Source organism: Halichoerus grypus, chromosome 13 (assembly GCF_964656455.1).
Source record: "Halichoerus grypus chromosome 13, mHalGry1.hap1.1, whole genome shotgun sequence".
Lineage (NCBI taxonomy): Eukaryota > Metazoa > Chordata > Mammalia > Carnivora > Phocidae > Halichoerus > Halichoerus grypus.
This window is the reverse complement of record NC_135724.1, coordinates 23,764,390-23,786,985: the sequence shown is the minus strand read 5'-3', so window position 1 is coordinate 23,786,985 and position 22,596 is coordinate 23,764,390. Positions and strand designations below refer to the sequence as shown.

The 22,596-nt window shown below is 41.2% G+C and overlaps 1 protein-coding gene across 1 annotated transcript in view; it reads left to right on the top strand.

The window, feature by feature from the left end:
* Positions 1-21,386, top strand: part of SKA1 (spindle and kinetochore associated complex subunit 1) — a 28,105-nt gene extending 6,719 nt beyond the window's left edge. Inside the window, exons 2-8 of the mRNA XM_036078250.2 lie at positions 5,768-5,847; positions 7,344-7,442; positions 10,332-10,456; positions 11,996-12,093; positions 14,970-15,107; positions 18,505-18,674; positions 19,494-21,386. Coding sequence (XP_035934143.1) covers positions 7,355-7,442; positions 10,332-10,456; positions 11,996-12,093; positions 14,970-15,107; positions 18,505-18,674; positions 19,494-19,642 — 768 coding nt within the window. The 5' untranslated portion in view covers positions 5,768-5,847; positions 7,344-7,354 and the 3' untranslated portion in view covers positions 19,643-21,386. The remainder of the gene's footprint in view (positions 1-5,767; positions 5,848-7,343; positions 7,443-10,331; positions 10,457-11,995; positions 12,094-14,969; positions 15,108-18,504; positions 18,675-19,493) is intronic.
* Positions 21,387-22,596: the final 1,210 nt, after the last annotated feature.

Genomic DNA, 22,596 nt, shown 5'->3' with positions numbered 1-22,596 from the left:
CCTGGGATCATGACCTGAGCCGAAGGCAGATGCTTAACCACTGAGCCACCCAGGCGCCCCTCCATACCTTTACTTTTAATCTATCAGATTCTGTATATTTAAAGTGGTTTTCCTGGGGCACCTGGGTGGCTCAGTTGTTTAAACATCGGCGTTTGGCTTAGGTCATGATCCCAGGGTCCTGGGATCGAGTCCCGCCTCAGACTTCCTGCTCAGTGGGGAGCCTGCTTCTCCCTCTCCCTCTGCCTGCTTATGCGTGCTCTCTCTCTCGCTCGCTCGCTCTCTGTCAAATAAATAAATAAAATCTTAAAAAAAAAAAGTGGTTTCCCTGTTGATAAAATATGGTTGGGTCTTTTCTTTTCTTTTTTTTTTTTTTAAGATTTTATTTATTTATTTGAGAGAGAGAATGAGATAGAGAGAGCATGAGAGGGGGGAGGGTCAGAGGGAGAAGCAGACTCCCTGCTGAGCAGGGAGCCCGATGCGGGACTTGATCCCGGGACTCCAGGATCATGACCTGAGCCGAAGGCAGCCGCTCAACCAATTGAGCCACCCAGGCGCCCGGGTCTTTTTTTTTTTTAATCCACTCTGACAATCTCTTTTAATTAGTGTAATTAGACCCATTCACATTTAAAGTGATAACTGATGTATTTGGATTGATATCAGCCAGGTTTGTAAGTATGTTCTATATGTTGCTGGAGGCCTCTTTTCCTACTTTCCCTGGGTTTAGCTGAGCATTTTTATTAATAAACAATTATACTTCTTTTTAAAAAAAGTTAGTGGTCTCCCTAGAATTTGCAATACACTATAATATTTGTGGAGTTTTAAAACCACCACTATATATGTATAGCTATATAGGAAGGACAAAATTGCAAAATGTTTAAATTTGAAGAATTTAAGTGAAGGGTATATGAGTGTTTGTTGTTCAACTCTTTCCATTTTTATGTATGTTTGAAATTTTTCAAAATAAAAATATGGGGGGAAATGTTACTGTGCCATTGTGAGAGGCCAGCCAGCCCGATTTTTTCCTTCTTGTAGTCAATTTGCTTTTCCTCTGAATGCTTAAATTATTCATTCTTTATCCTTAAAGTTGAATAACTTAACTTGGGTATTTATAGCTGTAAAGTGTCCCTTATACATTTTCCTGGAATGCAGTGTGCATCTCCATCTAGAGGCTCAATTTTTTTTTCCTGGGTAATCACCTTTATTGAATCTTCTGGCCCGGGGTGCCCAGGTGGCTCAGTCGATTATGTGATTAAGCATCTGCTTTGGCTCAGGTCATGATCCCAGAGTCCAGGGATGGAGCCCCGCATCGGGCTCCTTGCTCATGGCGGAGTCTCCTTCTCCCTCTGCCTCTCACCCCACTCGTGCTTGCTCTCTCTCTCTCTCTTTTTCAAATAAATAAATAAAATCTTTAAAAAAACAGATATTCTGGCCCATTTTGGGGGCACTTTGCATTTAGGACACAAATTATCCTAATGTTGGACCATTTCTATCTTCTGTTTCTGTGGGCTTCTCTGTGTTTCTTTAATTTCTTTTTCTTCAATTGCATATACTATGTTCATCTTAAGCTTTTCTCTTGATTTTCAGTGCCGTCTCTTCTATACCTTGCTATTTGTAATTCAATGTATTTTGTAATGGTGTTGCTTGGACCTTTAATTTATATTTTTAAGTCTAATGTTCTCTGTTCTGTTTCTTTTGTTTCTGTTTACTCTCTTCTTGATGGGGTCTTATTTTTAATTAGTATACATACAGTTCATATAGATATAAAATTTCTTGCTATTCCTTTTTTTTTAAGATTTATTTATTTGAGAGAGAGAAAGAGAGAGAGTGGGGGGAGGGGCAGAGAGAGAGGGAAAGAGAAACTTTAGCAGACTTTCGGGCCAAGCATGTTGCCCAACCTGGGGCCGATCCCAGGACCCTGAGATCACGACCTGAGCCGAAACCAAGAAGTCAGATGCTTAACCAGCTGCACCACCCAGGCATCCCTCTTCCTATTCTTTTAAATATGTATCCCTGTAGATCATTTTCTTTATCAATATTTGCATGGTTTCTTCTTTCCTTGCCTTTCCCCCCTTTTTTTTCATTTTCATTGTTGAATGCACTGAACCATTGTTCTGCTTTTCACAATTTCAAGTAGTAGTCCATCCCTTTGAGGAATACTCTCAACTTTGGGTCATTTCCCAATGGGAAATTAGACTCAGGGAGAGAGCGATGACCAAGGATAGGGGGAAAAGAAAGGGTATCCCTCAATTGGTAACCTTCAAATTTCCTTCAATTCATAGATATGTGGGCTCTACAATATGATTTCAGGGTGGTGGTGTGATTAGGAGCCAAGCCATCCTCTACTTTTCCTCTGTGCTCCAGAATCTTCTGCTTCCCTCCTTGACATCAGTGTTTGAAGTTTATTACATTATCTCTGGTTGTTGCCAATTATTAGTGATTTTTTGGGAGGAGAGGATTTAAAAAAACTTATTTGGGGGATGTTTGTTAAGAAGCAGGAAAAGAAAAATCTGTGGGATAGTCTTAATTCCCCCCTTTTAACTTAAAAGTCCATTACTCTCCACCCAGTCATGTTTATATTTAAAAGCAGGTCACAGGAAAAGGGAAATACTTTTCAGAAGGAAAAAACCCAAATGCTTTGAGCTGGTCATGATCTCAGAAGTCATCTACTTCTCAAGTTCACAGAGCCAGTTAATGACTGAGCTGGGACTACCTAAAGGTCTCCTGATATTTTTTTTTCCATCTTCCTCTCTCTCACTAATGGGTAGAATTGTAGACATCGGGGGGTGGGGGGAGACAGAGAGTAGTTTTCATACTGGTGACTTTCCTTCCCTGCCTCTAATCATACTACATGCCTCTGAGACTTTGTTAAGGGCACTCTGGTGGCCTGGAAATTGGGGCTCTAACTATAACACTAAAAAAAGTACACCCTGGAAAAAGACTCTGTAAAATGAGGGAAGAACACTAGGGGAAAATTGTAAGAAGCTTTTTTCTTTTTCCTCTTCTCTCTAGTTTCAAAAAAAAAAAAAACAACCTCAACCAACCAAACAAACAAACAAACAAAACCAAAAAAATGCCACCAGAGGTATAAATCATTTTAGGGTATGAAACATTGTAAAAGTGAGGAGTTGGATTTTCTGGGTTGATTCAACTCAGCTGCCATGACAGATAATGAGAATTGAGAAATGGTCCCTGTGAGAACTGTATTATGAGTATATGCCTTGGATTTTAATGTTGTCAGTTGGAAAATGCTCCTAAAAACAAGCTAAAGGAGGGTAGTTTAATAGGAAATGTAAAAAACACAATCTGCCTTGAACGCTATTACTCCCCAAAGGGTCAGACATATTCCCGATCAGTGACACATCTCAGAATGCGCCCCATCGATTACAACGGGCCTTCCCTCTTCTGAAAGGACAGCTATGAAACTGTCCCCAAACTTGTTGTCACTATCCACTGCAAAACCAGAGGATTAAATATTTCCTGAGCTTCCCAGAAAGGCAGAGTCCTATTGCTTAAAGAGATTTTTGATCTTTGTGCTACAATGAGGACCTTTATTGATTCTGAGTTGGGGACATCCAGAAATTAAACTTGACCCCTAGCTGCAAGAAAAAGACAAAAGTAAGAAAAGTACAAATAAAAGTATTTTGTCACAATCAGTTAGGTATCAAAAACTTAGAATTCATAAAAAAATCTAGAATTGTTCATGTGGTAATATACATGACATGAAGGAATTAAACAATGATGGAAGTCTTTAGGTTCAGAAGCATAAAACATGGGAGCGAGTGACTGACCCCTTGCACCTGAGAGGCAGCAGAGCATCATGGGAAGGAGGACAGGTTCTGAGATACTGACGTGGATAAGTTACTTAATGATAAGCCCCAGTTCCTCACCTGTAAAGTACAGATCACAATTGTAAGTATTCATAAGTTTATTACGAAGATTAAACAGGTTAATATGTGTAAAATGCCTGAATTAGACTAAGTATCCAATAAAAGTTTCCTGATGTTATTGTTATTATTTTTCCCTGCAGACTAGAGTTCACATTGCTTTTATTCTTGTTTATATTTCTTGCAAGGACCAGTCCAGCGATTTCTTATATCTTGCTCTTGTAAAAATTAATAAAGGGAGGCTAGAAGGGGAATTCTTACCATTCCATGTCAATTACAAGAAGAATTGTCAATTATAGACCCCAACAGAAGAATCACCAATAGGAAAGAATCATCAATTATAGGCCCCAGCAGAGAAAGATATACATTGTATCCCCTAGGAGAAATCAACTATCTCTGCAGCTCAGCCAATGAGAAATCATCATCACCCTGAACTCTTGCTTTTCCCCAGCAAACTTTTGTTCAAAACAACCCTTCCCAACTTGTGCTCCTTCTCCAGAAAGTAATGTTTCAGAAACCACTTCTGTCCTACTCTCGGACCCTGTATTTTGGGTAGGATTGTCCTAACTCCCAGCTCCTGAATGTCTAGCCAACCAGACCATTCCACCCCCCTAAACATGCTGATTAGTTTAAGACTGGGCAGATGACCCAAATTAGGACAATGAGGTGAAATCCTGGGGCTTTTGCTAGACTTGTTCAGAAAGCAAGAACTGCTAACCTATTAGAGTATAAGTCTATAGGTACCAGTGGTCACCATAGGGAAAGCCTACCTGAGAATGGATTCAACACAGAGAAATGCAGAACTGAGAGACAGAGATGGTTCTTTAATTGGATGTTTGAGTTCCTGGGTCCAGCAATAACTGTAGACACATACACATGCACACTTTACAGTTTTATAAGACAAATAAAGTCTTTTTTTTTTCTTGCTTAAGTCAGTTTGGATTGAGTTTCTGTCATTGCACTTGAAATCCTGATAAATAATCCTGACCTAGGAAGAAATATGAACCAGGCAGTGCAATCTAATTGCTCATTTGTATATTTTTTTTTCACATTTTCCCCTTCTCCTCTTGTATTCAATGCCTTTATGCTCTTGGTCTTCCTGTTTATTTTCTCCTGGGAAATAATCTGAAAATGTTTGCCCTTGATGCTACAGGGTGAATTTGTGTTGCTGTGTTATTTTTCTTAGATATTTACATTTGAAGCCTTACATTTAGTCCTACAATGAAAGGCTTTGTTCCTGTTAAAGGACTTTAGCTTTAGATAAGTAGGTATGTCAAAATTAAAAGAAACATTAAAAATGTATCAACCAAATAACAATGTGTAACTGTTATTTGGATTCTAAATCAAACCAATAGTTTTTAAAATAAAAAATGATATAATCAGGGGAAACTGAACATTGGCTGGGTATTTGTTATTCAGAAATAATTGTTAAAATATTTGTGTGTGGTAATGCTAATGTGGTAATTTTTAAAGAGTTTCTATCTTCAGAAGATAAATATGTAAATGTTTTTGGATGGAAAGATACAATATTTGAAATTTGCTTCAAAATATTCCAGTAGGGAAAAAAAAAATTCCAGTAGGAAAAGGGTGAGAGGAGAGGAGGTACAGATGAAACAAGATTTGAGATAAGTTAGTAATGGTTGAAGCTGGGGTGATGGGTTGAGCATGGGGTTCATTATCCTATTTTAACTTTTTAAGTTTGAAATTTTCCAGAAATTTTTTTAAAGTAGTAAGTAGAAATGGCCAAGGTTGCTATTTGCCTACCCAGAATCTATGCTCTCCTTCTCCCTTACAAACCGAACCCCTATATGGTTGAGGATGCACTGTAACTGTCTAAATAAAAAAAAAAATTAATGATTTTTTTCTTCCAGTCTCCCTTGCAGATGTGAAGGACCAGTGGAAATCAGAGAGACGCCATTGGGTGTGGCTTCCAAAAAACTCTTTAAAGGTGGTGGCTCAGCTGGTAAGTGAGCCTCTGACCCTTGCCTCTTCTTTTCTGCTGCCTTAGACCAAGATCTGAGGAAGGAGCTGTCAGGGTCATCTTGCATCACAGTCAAGATGCATGATGCTATGGATGGCGGCGCCAAAAGATAGAAGGAATCTGGATAGTTGATGACTGTGGAGCTGCTACACCAGCTCGGGGATACTTTCCCTTTTTTTTTTTCCCCTCAACAGGGAGAATTAACCCTTTTTCTTAGTTTAAATTTGTAAATGCCCTTACAGAGGCTGTAAACTCTACGAAGACAAGGTCCCTGTCCTTAATCTCACAAACTGGAGGGCTTTTTGGAATTATCTGGGGTGCTTTTTAGAATATTAGGGCGTGGACCACCTGCAGGGTGCCTGATTTCAATGACTTGGTGTCCAGCGTAGGCATTGGAATTTGTAAAAGCTGTCCCTGGTGATTCTAACGTGCCACCAACCTGGAGACCTACTGTTAGAGCTCGTCATGTGATTCCCGGAGCGCGCGGCTCCTGGCCGGGCAGCAGTCGACACGAGATGACTGGGATCACTCGAGACCGCCTGGACCAGGAGGGCCACTGGCCCCGGCTGCCTTGCGCGTCAATCCACCCAGCCCCGCCTTTTTCCCCGCCCCGCTGTGGCCCCGCCCCGCTGTGGCCCCCAAGAGCGCCGGAACTCGAGCTGCCCGCCTTCCGGGAGCGCCGAAGTGCGCCTGCGCGGCGCCGGGTCCCGGCGGGCACTTTGAATTTCGCTCCCGGAGTCGCGTCTCGCGATCCTGGGCTTCCGAGACTGGGGTCTCGACGGCTCGCGATACTGCAGCGAGTGGCGCTTTGCTCCCGGACCCGCGCCAGGTTGGGATCTGAAGTTGGGGGTCCTGCCCTCGGAGGCAGACGGAAGGCATTGTTTGGGCGGAGTAGGGGCGCGGGGCCGCCATGCGGAGCCAAGGAACCGGGCTTTTCTTCCCACCGCTCGGTTGGCTGGAGTGGATGCTTTAGATCTGTCCTACCCTCGGAATGAATAACTGACTCCCTTCCTTCCCCTCCCTCTGCCTCTGTATCAACCCCAAACCGTAAAGCTCCAGTCCCCCGCAGCATGGGAGAAATGCTTACTTGGACTCGTTTCTTTGCACTTAACTGCGTGTTTTCTTTTTAATTCATGTGTACTTTGCGGTTTTAAAGAAAATTTCCGCCTTGTCTTTATATATAAATAGTGCATTTGTCCCCCTCAATCCCCTGTACCTTGGTTTGGGATGCGTTGATTACAGAAGGCTCAAAGACAAGTCAGTATTAGACTCTAGTTAAAAACTGAATTTTGTAGAATTGAAAGAAATTGAGTTTTTGTACTTTCTTTTCAAGATGTGATTTACTGGATCACCTCTGTGGCCCATTTACTGGCTCACATTACTGATCAATACTGGTAAATACCAGTATTGGATTTTGAAAGTAAACAGAAACTTGTCCTTTCTGTTTTTGTAAATGTTTATTTTTTTTTTTTCTTCAGAGGCTTAAAGGATGGCCTCCTCAGATCTGGAACAATTATGCTCTCATATTAATGAAAAGATTGCCAACATTAAAAGAACTCTGTCACTGAGAAATTGTGGTAAGTAGGACAGATTCCACTGACGTCGTAGATATAAAATGCATTTTAATTATTGTTCCACTTTGACTATCTTATGCCTGGTGAAGTGAAAGGTAATTTTAACTTTCAAATAGTGGTTTTTTGAAGCACTCCAGCATTAATATTTTGAATATTGCAGAGTACTAAAATGTAAGTTATATTGAACAATGAAGTGGATATTAATTAGACTTAATTGCTTGTGTTTTTCTGAGATACACAAGGCACAATAGGAAGATTTGAAGGTTATCAGGCATTTGTGGTGTTAAAGCTAAGTGGAGATACTGAAAGGTAAGGAATAAAAATAGAAGTGGAAAAGACCCACAGAGGTAAAAATAGCCCATTATCCATCTCCAGCCTACTTTGGAGGAAGCTTATCGTTATATATGACTAGGAAACAACTGATTGAAAATGTCCAGTTCTTCTAATGTCCAGAAGCTTGGAGGTTGTAACCATCTTCCAGAATATTTTGAAGTGCTGAGAGAGGATGAGGCAATGACAGTGCAAAGAAATGGGTGATCCTCGTCGAGTCTGGGAAAATATTGTTTACAAAAATTGTGAGCTCCTGGGTCCATTCTAGGAGAGCTTAAGATTTATTTATAGGCAGAATTCTACCTGCTGGGAAAATTGTGGTGAAGTTCAGTGTAGTTTGTACTATGAATTGGTAATTTAAGAAATTTTTTAAAATATGAAATTATAATGTTGAAATGCCCTTTCGAATTATACATGTCCTTCTAGGGACTTTGATATTCTTCATCTCTTGTTGAGAACCTCCAGTAAAGGAACATCATCCATTATACAGTTTACGGCTCACATTCTCTGGAGAAAGTTAAAGCTGAAGGGACTGTGGGTTCATCTTCTCCAGCTCCCTCATTTCACACATGACTCTCAGAAGTCAAGTGACTTGCCCAGCTCCCCTATCTCCTAGGTAGTCGGTTGGGACTACAGTTTTGTATCTTGATTCCCAGTCTAGTACTCTTTCTACTTCTATGCCACTTTTATTCAGTAACGCAGAAAGGACATCTATAACTAGTCTTGTTTAGCTTCTCTTTCTAGGGGCATGATTCTTGTGGGATAAACAGATAAAATTTAGAGACCTATAAAACAACTAAACCTTGAATTCAAATGACCCCACCAAAGCATGAGGACTGGCCTAAGCAATGTGAACTATTAGATCACTACACACTCAGTAACCATCATTTGTATGTGGGGAGAATGATTTGTCTTTTTGGTTCCATAGCTTATTTAGTAGAACCCAGTAATTTGTTTGCCACTCTGGCTGGAGTAATTTACTAGATTACTTCTATTAAAAGTACTGTATTTGCTCAGTTGATTATGTTTCTATAAATCAGTAGACAAGGCCCTAAAATTTAGGTGACTAAAATTATTTGAGATACCAGTGTATCCAAACTAGTTATTTACTCCCTATAAATTAATCTCAATAGAGACATCCGTACTCTTAATTTACTTACTAATTTCTTTTAGTTGTTACGAACCTACTGTCAAATGCAATTAATATTGCCCTATTAGATAGAATTATATGCTGCTTGTCATGATGATGATGATGAATAGTAGTTAGCATTTATTGAGTGTTTTACCAGATTCCGGGCACAGTGTTCAACCCATCTTATATGTACTGTCTCGCTTATCTTCACAGTAACCTTGAGGTAGGTGCTGGTGTCTCTGGCTTTAGGTCTTGGACCTTCTGGCCATTTCACTCTACAGCCTCCATAATCTACAGATATAGTCAAATTGTGTTTTTGTTTATTTTTTTCCCCCTGTCTCCCCAATTGTGCCTTTACTTATGTGTATTTCATTGGTTACTAGAAATAAAGAAGGAAAGATTTGATTATGAGGATAGTTTTTCTTTTGTGCTTTTGATCTGCTCTTTAAAACAAAATTTTTTTTATTACTTCTTTTATTTCTAGGGAGGAGGAGTCTCTGGTTTTCCCATCCTCAAATCTATGGAACTAGAGAGGGGTGCCAGGAGGGGGTTGGGAGTATGAGAGCATGCTACTTTATAAATGCCTGGTGTTTGTTTCTGTCAAGCACCCCAGGCTTAGTACCAGCCTGTGACTTTTTATGTTACTTTTTCTGCTTAGGACTAGTAAATAGTGTAAATATGAATCTCAAACCCAGGTGCATCCCAAGCCACTACTACAAATTCTGAAGGGAAACTCTCCCCCATCTTCCACACACCCTTGAGAGCCTGTCCAAAACACAAGCTCCTCTCCCTGGCCAGCGATTAGAATTTTGAGGTGTGCACTTTAACTGAAGGTTTATTCCATGAAGAAGCCTCGTTTGGGATTCTCACTTCCAACACCCTGTGCTCTGAAGTACAAAAGCCTTAGTTCTTGCCCCCATTAAAACCAAATGTGTTGTGTTGCTGAGACTGGCAAACTCCTCTCTCCAGGTTTCCTCTGCACCCCCAGATAGGGCTGCTGCAGCCTCAACTCCCACATCCTGCCGGTCTGCAGGTCTGTCTTCATGCTGAAGCCCTTGAGACTTACCTTATTCTCATGAAAGCTCAGTTCTGCGTGTAGAAGCTTTTTTTGTTTGTTTGTTTGTTTTAATCTAACATTTCTAGGTGTTTTATCATAGTAGGAGACTTTGCCAAAATCAAAAGACTCAGGGGACACTTCGTACTTATCTCTCTCTTCCTTCTCTATCGTATTACTTAGAAATGAGGTCTTAAGATTATCCATGGAGACAGGTCCTAGGGGCTGAAACAAGAGTCCTATCTCCTCCCTAAGTGTCTCTCTAAAGTGAAGCTCTGGTCCAAGAGTTTAATTGGGAACAACTGAGTTAAAGAATACAGTATGCTAATACTTTTCTGTATACTTTATTTTTCATTCCCTCTTTGTCTGTTAATAGGTCAGGAACCTACCTTGAGGACTACATTAGATAAAATAGGAGATGAAATCATTGTAGTAAATGAACTTCTAAATAAATTGGAATTGGAGATTCAATATCAAGAACAAACCAACCATTCACTCAAGGTAATGTTTTTCCAGTAAAGAAATGAAAGGGCAATAGATACAAACTCCGTCATCACCAGGGGATTCTGAAGGATTCTTTAAATTTTTAAGATGTTCTTACCTTTTTAAATTACTAATGGTATAGAGTGCCATTTGCATTGTATCTTCTTAGTATAAAGGACTCCAGAGCTCCACAGGTGTTTCTTTATGCTGGTTGCCAATGAAATTGAACTGTACTAAAATGGAAGATATCCTAAATAATTTTTGGTAGGTTTAATTTAAACAAGTGATTTGGTAGAGTGGTGTGTCAGGAGCACCTACCCTGGGGCAAGGAGATGCAGATTCTTACCCTGGCTGCCCTTAGCACCTTCTGTCACCCTGAGAAAGACCTTTTACCTCTTCGGGTCTTGTGGACCTCGTTTGGAAAATAATGAGTCATACCGAACTATTTCTTAGGTCCCTTCTATTCTGCATTTCTGTTCTATAAAATGTAAGGATTCTCAAGTACAGAAACACTTGAGTCTCAGTCGCACACCATTTTGTTCTAAGTAAGCTTTCTAACTGACTAAGCTAATGAAAGTGCTTGTGTACTTCTGGGAAAATACGCAACCTGTACGTAGTTACCTCATGCTGTTAGAGCTGCTGATGTGTTCCGTGGGATTGAACAAGGTGGCCTCCATGGTCCCTTCCAGCCTTATAATCCTTAAGGTCTGTAAAGACTTTTCAGCTATAGGAATGGGCATGAATATGTCTATCCTATTACTAGTTGAAATGAAATTAGTGGCTATGAACATCATTCATCTCTTTGAAAGAAAGACATCCTATAAATTCAAAACAGAAGCCAATATTAGTTTCAGTTCTAACCTACCCAAGAGTGCCCACGGTTAAGTGTGGGCCTAGAGAATGTTACTTCAGAATTGAAGACTATTTAGAATTTTTGTTCTTATGATTGAGAGTCAGATGACAGGAATCCAAAGGTGTAGAGTATTTTTCTTAATAAATTTGCATGAGTTCATAGCGTCAAGTTCTAGTGAAAGGTAAACTAAAGACAACACAAAACAAAAACAAAGCAATTATGATCCAGTGGAAATTTCCATTAAGCTAGAGTATGTGCAATGGAAGTTGTTCTGAGTAGGTTCCCATACACGCGCTCCAGGCACGCACTTCCCCCTGGAGCTGTTGTACAGATAACACTGGGGAATGTTTGTTAAGTCAACAAAAGCAATTTACCAGAATGACAAACATAAATCCTTCATACATTTTTTAGTTGCTTTCCAAGGCTGCAGTTAAATGTCAACCCTCCCTGTTGTAATGTGATTATAACAGTCGTTCTCTGAAAACCAGTAGAGAAAGCTACTATCTTGCCATCCAAAAAGAGCTCTAGAAACCAAAGGGTTTTTAAAAAAATACTGCTGCAGTCAGTGCTTTTCCACCTCTTCTGTGTTCTAAACACCCCCAGTCATTATGATTGTGAGTGAGTCTTTCATGCTCTTTATAAGGTCTTAAAACACACACAGGCAGGACAGACACTTACTTGGGAGCATTTTCTTTAAATTTCAGGAACTCTGTGAATCTCTTGAAGAGGATTATAAAGATGTGGAGCATCTCAAAGAAAACATTCCTCCCCATTTGCCTCAAGTAACAGTAAGCCAGAACTCGTAAGTGTATTTATAATTATTCTTGCTGTCTGCATTTATAAAACTATTAAACACCTCAACTCTTTCTGCTTTCTCATGGACTTGTGGTTTTGTTAGTGATTATGTGTTTTTTTTTTTTTAAGATTTTATTTATTTGACAGAGAGAGATTGCGAGAGAGGGAACACAAGCAGGGGGAGTGGGAGAGGGCGAAGCAGGCTTCCTGCTGAGCAGGGAGCCCGATGCAGGGCTTGATCCCAGGATCCTGGGACCATGACCGGAGCCGAAGGCAGATGCTTAATGATTGAGCCACACAGGCGCCCCCAGTCTTCTTGTCCTGCTGCCTCTGCGGAAAATGTCGCTCCTCTTTCCCACGGGCGAGTGTCTGCTGGGCTCTCTTTTCCCACTTTTTCTCATTTCTTTTCCTCAGGGCAGAGTTTGTCAACCTCAGCCATCTTAGGCCAGATAATTCTTTGTTGTGAGGACAGTGAGGATGTTTGGTAGCACCCCTGATCTCTGCCTACCAGCTAGCTGTCACTGGCATTCCCCCACCCTTCCCAGCTGTGACAGTGAAAAATGTCTCCTCACATTGCCATATGTCCTCTGGGGGACACACTCTCCCCTGATCCTTGAGAACCACTGTCTTAGGGTAAAAATAAGCTTAATAAACGTCCCATCTTAAAAACAGCCACAGGAACAAAACATTTAGCTTTGCTTTCCCCCCTCAAACTAGTGTCCCCCGTGTGTCCCCCACCAGTATATGTTCGCTCCTCCTCTTTTCCCCAGAGCCGCTCGGCCTGTCCCTCGGCTGCTCGTACTACCACACTTCGGAAACCGATCCAGAAATTCCCCCTCAGCCCTGATCTTTCTTTTCAGCTTGTCTTTCTGTGTCTCTTTGTGTTGGAAGTGCTGAGCTCTGCTCTGCCGCAGCGCTCCGTTGGCAGCCCGCAGCCCTGACTTGGCCACCTCCCGTTTCTCTGCCCTCCTTTAAACTGTGGCTCACGCCCCCTCCACCGTGCTCAGTGCTCACAGATGTCCGGCTCCAGCCCTGACGGGACCTCTGCTGCTTGCCGGGGGCCTAACACATGAGCTGTCCTCCCAGCTCTGCGTGTTTGAGGCCAAGCCGACCAGGCCCTTGTTGGCCACCGCCATGCCTGCTGCCTTCCTCCCGTCCCCTGGACAGCAACGGGGTACCTTCCGCCCGTCTTTCTCTCTGTACCCCTCAGCTGTGCACGCTGCCTCTGCGGGGTTTTGTCTGTCCCAGCCCTCCCTTCCGTTCTCATTGGCTGGCTCTGAGTGTGATCTTCCATCATCGTTCGTCTTTGTGCTTTGAGCGCTCCTGTGTTTTGTCCCTCCATGGTTCCACTACTCCCCGCTCTCCAGGCTTCTGCCACCAAAATTACATTTCTAAGAGGGGGTTCCAAAGGTGTAAAAACATTCCATGCGTAACTTAAAATTTTTTAACGTTTGAAATGTATCCTATATATACAGAAAAGTGACTAACCATTATTTGTGCAAATTAAAGAAGAAGAGTAAAACAAACGTCGATGTGTCTACCAGTCAGATTAAGGAAGGCACGAGGCTTGCTGAGTAGGAGAAGAGTCACATTACTGCTGATGGTTGAAGTTCTCCAGAAGAAGATAAGCTCAGCAGAGTGCCTGGCATGGTCAGGGTCCCCTGCAGTTTCCCTGCAAGAAGAGAAAATGGTGGGCGAGGTCATGAATGAATGCTAGGAACAGAGGTCACCACAGGACATCTGCCAGGATTGTAGTGTGAGCTGGACATCGGACATCCAGCAGGAATATGGCCTGGGGAATAGGAGGAGTTTTTCTTCTCCTGACCTCACTATGGCTTAGCTTCAGTTTTCAGCCAAGGTCAAAGCAGAACCTTTCTGTAGGTTGAAATGGTTTTCAGCTGATACAGCAGAGCATGAAGAAAAAAATCAGGAGCTTCCTTAGCATCTGGTGAAGACAAGCAAGTACAGCTAAGAGTCAGCCAGGCTCACCATGAAGTCTCATACTCATGGAGGGTTGATGGTACCGTAGCGTTGGGCTTCTTCATCTTGACAACCTACAGCATGGCCATCCGCAGGCATAGCGCCTTAGGCACTATGACTGGTTGCCCTGAGTCTGGTGCTCAGCTGTCATCTTGGGATCTCACCTCCCTGTCTTTCTTGGGATTCCCTTCACTTGCTTTTGGGTTGGATCTACTCTGTCTCCTGTACCCCATTTCTTTTTTGGAGCAGTCGAGCCGGTATAGCTTCACTTGCTGCTGCCAGCGAGGGTCTGTTCCTTCCCTGGCAGCTAAATAACCCAGAAGCTACAGCCTATTTCTACACTCTCAGCTAGTGGGGTAGGAGCTATATTAGGCTTCTCACTGACTCCAGAAATTGGGTAGGACTGAATCCAAGAGTGCCATGCTCATTGCTGGCAACTAAAATGAGTCTGTAACAGGCAGGGACTGATACTAACAACCAGTGGGATAAATTAGAAAAATTAGAAGTATAAGAGGACTAATGTTTCTATGTCCAAAATTAGGGATTCAGGAAGAGAAGCTCTTTAGTGGTTAAGATAAGTTCGACTTCGCACGTATTGACTTTGAAGAGCCGGTGGGTAACTGATGAAGATGTTTAGCCTGGGTACTGCATACACCCATGTTTTGGGTATGTAAATTATAATTCTATTACTGAAGATTCGGGGACTTAATTTTTCAGCATTCTCTTCACTATTCGGATCTTCATGAACAATAGGAGTGGGGGCAGCAAAAAATGTTAGCTATAAAATTATTTTAACAAGATGAAACTTGTATTTGTTAACTGATTATTTTTAGTTGGGAAGATTTTCTAGTATGCTGTGAAATTCTCATGATCTCTTATACATCTGTGCATCTCTGTCTGCAGTGCTAATGTGTCAGATCTTGACCCTGAAGAACCAGTCAAAGCTGAGGAACCTGTACCCACAAAGAAGCCCCCAAAAGAACAAAGAAGTATTAAAGAAATGCTGTTTATAACTTCTGATGAATTTAATGGCATTCCAGCGTAAGTATTTAAGATAAAATTTTAACATTCAACTCTTTAATGGTCAACATACATGATTGTTTAAATCCTAAAGCTTGATTATATTCATAGCATGCTGTGTTCAAATATTGATCTTTTCTCAAAGTCTTATACAATGAAAATGCAGGAAATCTTTGTTGAAGATGCTTAAAATCATGGTTTTTATTTGGTCTAAAGCTCTTTTCATAGCAAGATCTAGAGATGGGTCAGTTTATTGCTGAGTCCTCTGCAGGACCATTTTGTGATACAGATTTATCCAGTTACATTTTAAAAGTAGCTGTCCTGGGGCGCCTGGGTGGCTTAGTCAGTTAAGTGTCCAACTCTTGTTTTCAGCTCAGGTCATGATCTCCGGGTCATGAGATCAAGCCCTGCATCAGGCTCCACGCTTAGCTTGGAGTCTGCTTGTCCCTCTCCCTCCTCCCACTTGTGCTCTTTCGTGCTCTCTCTCAAATAAATAAACAAAATTAAAAAATAAATTAATTAAAGTAGCCTCAGTTTTGCTGTAATTTTAAGGAAACTGTGCTATATAGTTTTGAGAATTAGAATGGTGGGTATTGTGTCTGTTTGGTTTCCATTTGTTCCTCAACTTATGCCACACATTTGTTTGAGTCTGTGTTCTGTTCCAGGCTCTGGGTCACTGAGGAGAACAGTACAGGGGTGAGTAAGACAAGATACCTTCCCTGGAAGGAGGTCTGCTTTGCTCTTTACAGAAGACAGTGATGGAGAGCCCATTATGGAAACTCCTGTTTGTTTGTTTAAAGATTTATTTATTTTAGAGAGAGAGTATGATCAGGGGGAGGGGCAGAGGGAGAGAGGGAGAAAGAAGGAGAGAACCAGACTCCCCACTGAGCACAGAACCCCGTGTAGGGCTCCATGTGGGGCTTAATCTCATGACCCTGAGATCACGACCCGAGCTGAAATCAGGAGTCAGAGACGCTTCACCAACTGAGCCACCCAGGTGCCCCGGAAACTCATCATTCCAGGGCTTTGCCTAACTTCTTGGCTTTATGTTGTTATATTTCTTGTTATGTTTTTATTATATAAGTAATAACTTGTCAGAACAAGTTGTCAGAAAATAACTCATCTGTAATTCTACCACCCAGATAAAATGGGAGTATTTCCTTCCAGATTTTATTTAACTTCACATATATAATAGGTTGTTTCTGATTGTTATTACAACAATGTGGTTACACTGTCAATACAGTTTACTTACTTTTTTTATTATGAGCATTTTGCCATTGTTAACTATTATTGTAAACTTGGGCTTATTAGTTGTGTTGTATTTCATCAAAATGAGACCGACCTTTCTCTTTAATCTTTATTTTTTGTCAGTGATTTCTTTTATGGTAGCTTTATTTTCATGAAAATTCTGTTTGATGATACTCAGTTTTTTAAATGTTATTTTTGTTGCTCATTGGCTGAGCCAAAGAGAAAAGCAAATGTCTGTGAGGAACAGTGGAGTAGATGGGCTTTTATAAAATGCTTCCAAGAAGACATAAAGGAAGGAAATTAGGATAGTCATAGTAGAGTATTCATTTTGAATTTAAGGGGTTATTTACTGCATGGGAGAACTTAGACAATTGGGATAAGGAAGAATATATTCCAAACATGGGGCTTTTATTTATTATCTTTAAAAAGTAAATACTGAGGGTTGAGTTAAAGTAGAGAACATTGGCAGAGGGTGGGGGTGGGTATTGAAATTAAGGTGATAGTTCAGAGGATTTAAAGGAATTGCTTTGTGGGGAGCTGTGGGATCAACAGTTTGTGGGAACAGCGGCAAAAATGAATTTAGAAAAGAAGAGAATAGGAGCAGCTAGGTGACTCATTTAAGTGTCTGCCTTCGGCTCAGGTCATGATCTCAGGGTCCTGGGATCGAGCCCCACATCGGGCTCCCTGCTCAGTAGGAAGCCTGCTTCTCCCTCTCCCACTCCCCCCACCGCACTTGTGTTCTCTTTCTCCCCCTCCCTCCCTCCCTCTCTCAAATAAGATCCTTAAATAAAAGAAGAGAATAATGAAAATGAATGTTTCTTGGTTAATATGAACATTTTCCTTTAAACATATTCACATATTATTTTATATTATGGAAGTTGATTAGGAAACTGCCCCTCTGAGGAGAGGTGAAGGGCAGAGTTTCACATACTGAATCCACAGTTTGTTGAAGGGAAAAACGGAGGCAGATCATTGAGTTTTGGTTTTGGTATGTACAGAGAAATCGAGTCTTCTATTTTTATATTCTAAGACTGTGTGGTGACTGGGAGGATGGCAAGAGGGAGATGGGATTGGAAGAGTGGATTTAGAGAAAGACCAGTGCTCGAGGGGGTAGAGCCCAGAGCTGTGCACTGGCTCCCCTCCGCCCCACAGCTCGCCCCCAGACCCTTTCCTCTGCCATCTTGCTCAGCTGGCTCTCTGTCCTGATCGGAGCTGCCATCTTTGCTGTGGCCTTTGTTGTCCATCTTCCCTCCTCCTCCTCCTCTTTTTTTTTCTTTCTCAGAACAGATAAGTTTGCAAAAAACCAGAGTGGTATAAGTTATGTAATTTATTTAATATTTAAATGTTTCTTTCCCTTGCTCACAAACATTTAAAAATGTTTAAATAAGCTTCTGTCTTGCAGTTAACCAGCAAGAGACCCTATTTTAAACTGTAGTATTTGAGACCCTATTTTAAATTGATGTTACCCTTCTTCCTCTCTAATTTAAGTACATTCTCTGTAGGCAGAGAATGGAGATGAATACATCCAGATAGAAATAGGGAAGTTAAGATACGTTGTGGTTCTATTTAAATTTTCAGCTGTTGGGGCGCCTGGGTGGCTCAGTCGTTAAGCGTCTGCCTTCGGCTCAGGTCATGATCCCAGAGTCCTGGGATCGAGCCCCGCATCGGGCTCCCCGCTCCGCGGGAAGCCTGCCTCTCCCTCTCCCACTCCCCGGGCTTGTGTTCCCTCTCTCGCTGTGTTTCTCTCTGCCAAATAAATAAATAAAATCTTAAAAAAATAAATAAATAAATAAATAAATTTTCAGCTGTTGAGATATGTCTGGTTTATTTGGAAGTTGATATACATTTTTTTAAAAGATTTATTTATTTATTTATTTTGGCAGGGGGTTGGGGCAGAGGGAGAGGGAGAGAGAAAATCTCAAGCAGACTCCATGCTGATTGTGGAGCTGGACGTGGGGCTCCATCTCACAATTCTGAGATCATGACCTGAGCTGAGAAGAGTTGGATGCTCAACCAAGTGAGCCACCCAGGTGCCCCTATACATTTTTTTTTTCTATGAGGAGTTCTAATAGCTTTGCTTCTGTATAAAGTCGTCATACATAAACATTTTTCAAAGTAAATAATTTTGTAAAATGATTCTTTTAAAAATTAATCATATGTTTATTTGCAGGTACATGAAATCTCGCTTAACTTATTGTCAAATTAATGATGTTATTAAAGAAATCAACAAGGCGGTGGTTAGTAAATATAAGATCCTACATCAACCAAAAAAGTCAATGAGTTCCGTGGCCAGAAATCTCTATCACAGATTTATTGACGAAGAAACAAAGGATACCAAAGGTAAAAATGATAGCATACATAGGTGTGCATGTCAATTGGAGTGTAACTAAATCGTGAGAAACAAGATGAATTCTGGAAAATTCTGAATCTAGAGAGGTAGTTCTTAACCAGGAGTGGTTTTCCCACTAGGGCACATTTTTCTCCATCGCTGGAGATATTTTTGATTGTTACAACTAGGGCTGGGGGTGCTACTGGCATCTGGAGACTAAAAGTAGACTTGAGTACAATGCACAAGACAGCTCCCATGGAAAGAAAGAACTAGTTCCAAATGTCTGTAGTTCCAAGGTAGAGAAATGCTGCTTTAGAGTCTATTATGAAACTATACCCAGTGTTTTTAGAATTAGAGTAGTACTGAAAACAGTTGGTCCTGCTTATATAGCACTTACCATTCGACAGATAGTGTATTGAGAGGTCTAGTCCTCACATCTTATGAGGTACGTACGGTTACCCCCATTTTGCAGATTAGGCAGAGAGAGCGTCTGTTACTTGCCCAACGTCAGCCAGTTAAGGGACAGAGCTGCTGGGGGTTTCATTCTCTTAACCACTATCCCATATTTCCTCTTGAAAAGTCAATTTTTTAGAAGATACAAACAGATAGCCAGTAATATAAGCAGGGCTACGTTTCTAAAATGCTACAGTAAACATGCAACTTCAGTTGAGAGAATACTAATCATTTTAGCAAGAATACCTGTTCTCAACTTTGGGTGCCTAATGATAATAAAAACGATCAATGTTATTCATGTTCACAATCTAGTGCATTAAAGTCTCATCCTGAAAGTTGTCCTTAATGAAAATTAGTACTAATATCTTCATTTTCAGGTCATTATTTCATAGTGGAAGCTGACATAAAGGAGTTCACAGCTCTGAAGGCTGACAAGCGCTTTCACGTGATCCTGAATATCTTACGACACTGCCGGAGGCTCTCAGAGGTCCGAGGGGGGGGCCTTACCCGATACGTTATAACCTGAAGCACGTGGGATCTTTTGAACTCGCTAACAATAGGGGGTAGAGGCCACTCACATAGTTTCCTTATATGTAATTTCTTTATATATAAAATTTCTTTGGCTTTTTCATTTTCTTTTCTAGCTTCCTATAAAAACGAACCGTTTTAGTAAGTAAAGCATATATATTTTAAAATTCACTTTCTTTCAGCACATATTTAACCCCCTACCACATGAGCCTCTGTGCTGGGCATATAATGGAACTAAAAAATATTCATGGTTAGTTTTTGTGTTTAGTGACAGTGCTGTAGACCTCAGTAAGACAGATACACATGTGATAATGGAAGGAAAAGGTCAAGAAGATCAGGTCAAGCGTACCCAGGCTCCTTTTTTTTTTTTTTTTTAAGTAGTCTCCACACCCAGCATGGAGCTCAATGCGAGGCTTGAACTCACGACCCTGAAATCAAGACCTGAGCTGAGATGAAGAGTCAGACACTTAACCGAATAAGCCACCCAGGTGCCCCAGTGAGACCCAGGCTCTTTAGAATTAAAGGTCGTTAATGTCAAAATTCTATCAATGGCATTTCAGTCTACAGGCAAAAGTTGGATTTGTAGGCAGCCCCTCCATGTAATGATTCTGCTTTCCCATATGTTGTTAGGGAACAGGTTACCTGAAATGCATTTGGTATAAACCAATCTATAAACATCAACCTGTAATGAAATTGTAATAAAAATATACTGAGATGAAAAAGATAATAACATGTAAGCAGTTTGATAGTTGTCATGGAAAATGGGTGGTTGGATTGCAAGAATTTAGGATGTTTCTCTTGTGCGCTTAAGGAGACTGTCTGGCTATATGTGTTTTAGTCAGTGTTCTCCAGAGATATAGAACCAAGAGGAGATATATATATATATAGAGAGAGAGAGAGAGAGAGAGAGAGATTATGACAAATTGGTTAAGAAGTCCCCTGATCTGCCATTTGCAAGCTGGAGACCTAGGAAAGCCATGTGTAATTCAGTCCTGAGTCTGAGGGCCTGTGAAGCAGAGAAGATGTGATGTTGTGGCTCAAGCAGTGAGGCAGGAAAAAAAAGTGAATTCCTCCTTCCTTCACCTTTTGTTGTGCTCAGGTCGTCCACGGATCGGATGATGCCCACACACACTGGGGAGGGCAGTCTGCTGAGTCCACTGATTGAAATGCTAATCCCTTCACCCTCACAGACACATCCAGAAATAAGGTTTAATGTGGGCACCCTGTGGCCAGTCTAGATGACACATAAAGTTACCTATCACAGTCTCTCTGCCATTTGCCGGGCAGGTTGATCCTTGTAGCTGAGGGAAAAATCATCTCCTAGCCCTGGTGGCCTGGTTAATACTGTCACCGTGAGGACCACAGAATATATTTTGGGCACTACATATTATTATCCCTTCTTCCTCCCTAATTTAAATTCAGATGTGTTTAATTCTTCATGTCTTGCTTTAAATAATAATGGCATTATCCTTTACTTCGTTTTAAGTCTTGCTTGATTTTTCTCTATAAATGGTTTTTTTCTATAAACGACCATTTTATCTGCTTGAAATATTTCTTCTTGAAGCTCGTAGTGAACAACTGTGTTAATAAATATGTCTAACTCTTGTAGAATGGATACTGAGGTGAGCAGTTAGTCTCTTTTAACCATTAGCACATAATCTGTTACATTAATTTGGGCATACACTGGAAGACTTGTATTCATCAAAGAATAATAAAGACATTAATTTTCAAACGAGAACTAATTTCTGTGACTTGAACTTCATTTTCAAGGAAAATGACAGGCTTGTTCTACTTATTATTTTTGAAAATAACACTTTTAAAGATCTAAGTTTTGATGCACACTCCCTCAATGTGATATCAACACTCTTCCATCAAGAGGCAGGATCCTTGTTCCCTCCCTTTGAATCTGGGCGTATCTTTGTAGCTTCAGCCAATAGAATGGAGAGAAGTGCCACTGCATGATTTCCAAGCTAGCTGTTAAAGACAATATGAATTCCATCTGTCTCTTTCTTGGGATACTGGTCTTTGGAACCTTGTCACCATGTTGGAAGAATGCCAGGCTACATGGAGAGAATACATTAACCGCCAGCCCCAGCAGCCATGTGAAGAAATGATTCCAGCCCTCTGCATTCACATGTTCTTGCTGGGGTCCCAGGCATCAGGGAGCCAAGACAGGCTGCCCCCACTGTGCTCTGATTGAATTCAGGACCCACGAAATCATGAAAAAGAAATGATAGTGGTTTAGAGACACTGTTTTTGCACTGTTTGTCGTACAACAAGAGATAATGGCAACGCTACTCAAAACTAGCTTCACCAACAGTGGAACATCCTGACGTTATGTTCCTCCTAGTGGGCAAAATGGGAAGTAGACAGGACTGCCTATGAAGTATGATTGTCAAAAACATTAAACATGAATGTAAGACAAGCTCTAGCGTCTAGTTTATAGGAACAGGGTATAGAGAAACAAGCCAAATGTCATCATGATGAAATGATCAAACATCCAGATATAAATAATCTGGTCTCTTAAAAACAAGTCAATAACAGAAAAAAAAAATGGTGGGGGGGGGGAATCCTGTTCTAGCTTTATAAAGGCTTAAGAGCCTAACCAAATAGAAACCATCAATCTTGAAGCACCTGGGTGGCTCGGTTGAGCGACCGACTCTTGATTTGGGCTCAGGTCATGATCTCAGGGTCATGGGATCGGGCCCTGCATTGGGCTCCCTGCTCAGTGGGGAGTCTGCTTGAGATTCTCTCCCTCTACCCCTCCCCCTGACTAATGCACTCTCCCTCAAATAAATAAAATCTTTAAAAAGATTTATTTATTTGAGAAAGAGTGAGCGAGGGAGAGAGAGAACACGAGGTTGGGGGTAGGGGAGCAGCAGGGAGAGGGAGAAGTGGACTCCCCGTGGAGCAGGGAGCCCGACGTGGGGCTTGATCCCAGAACCCTGGGAT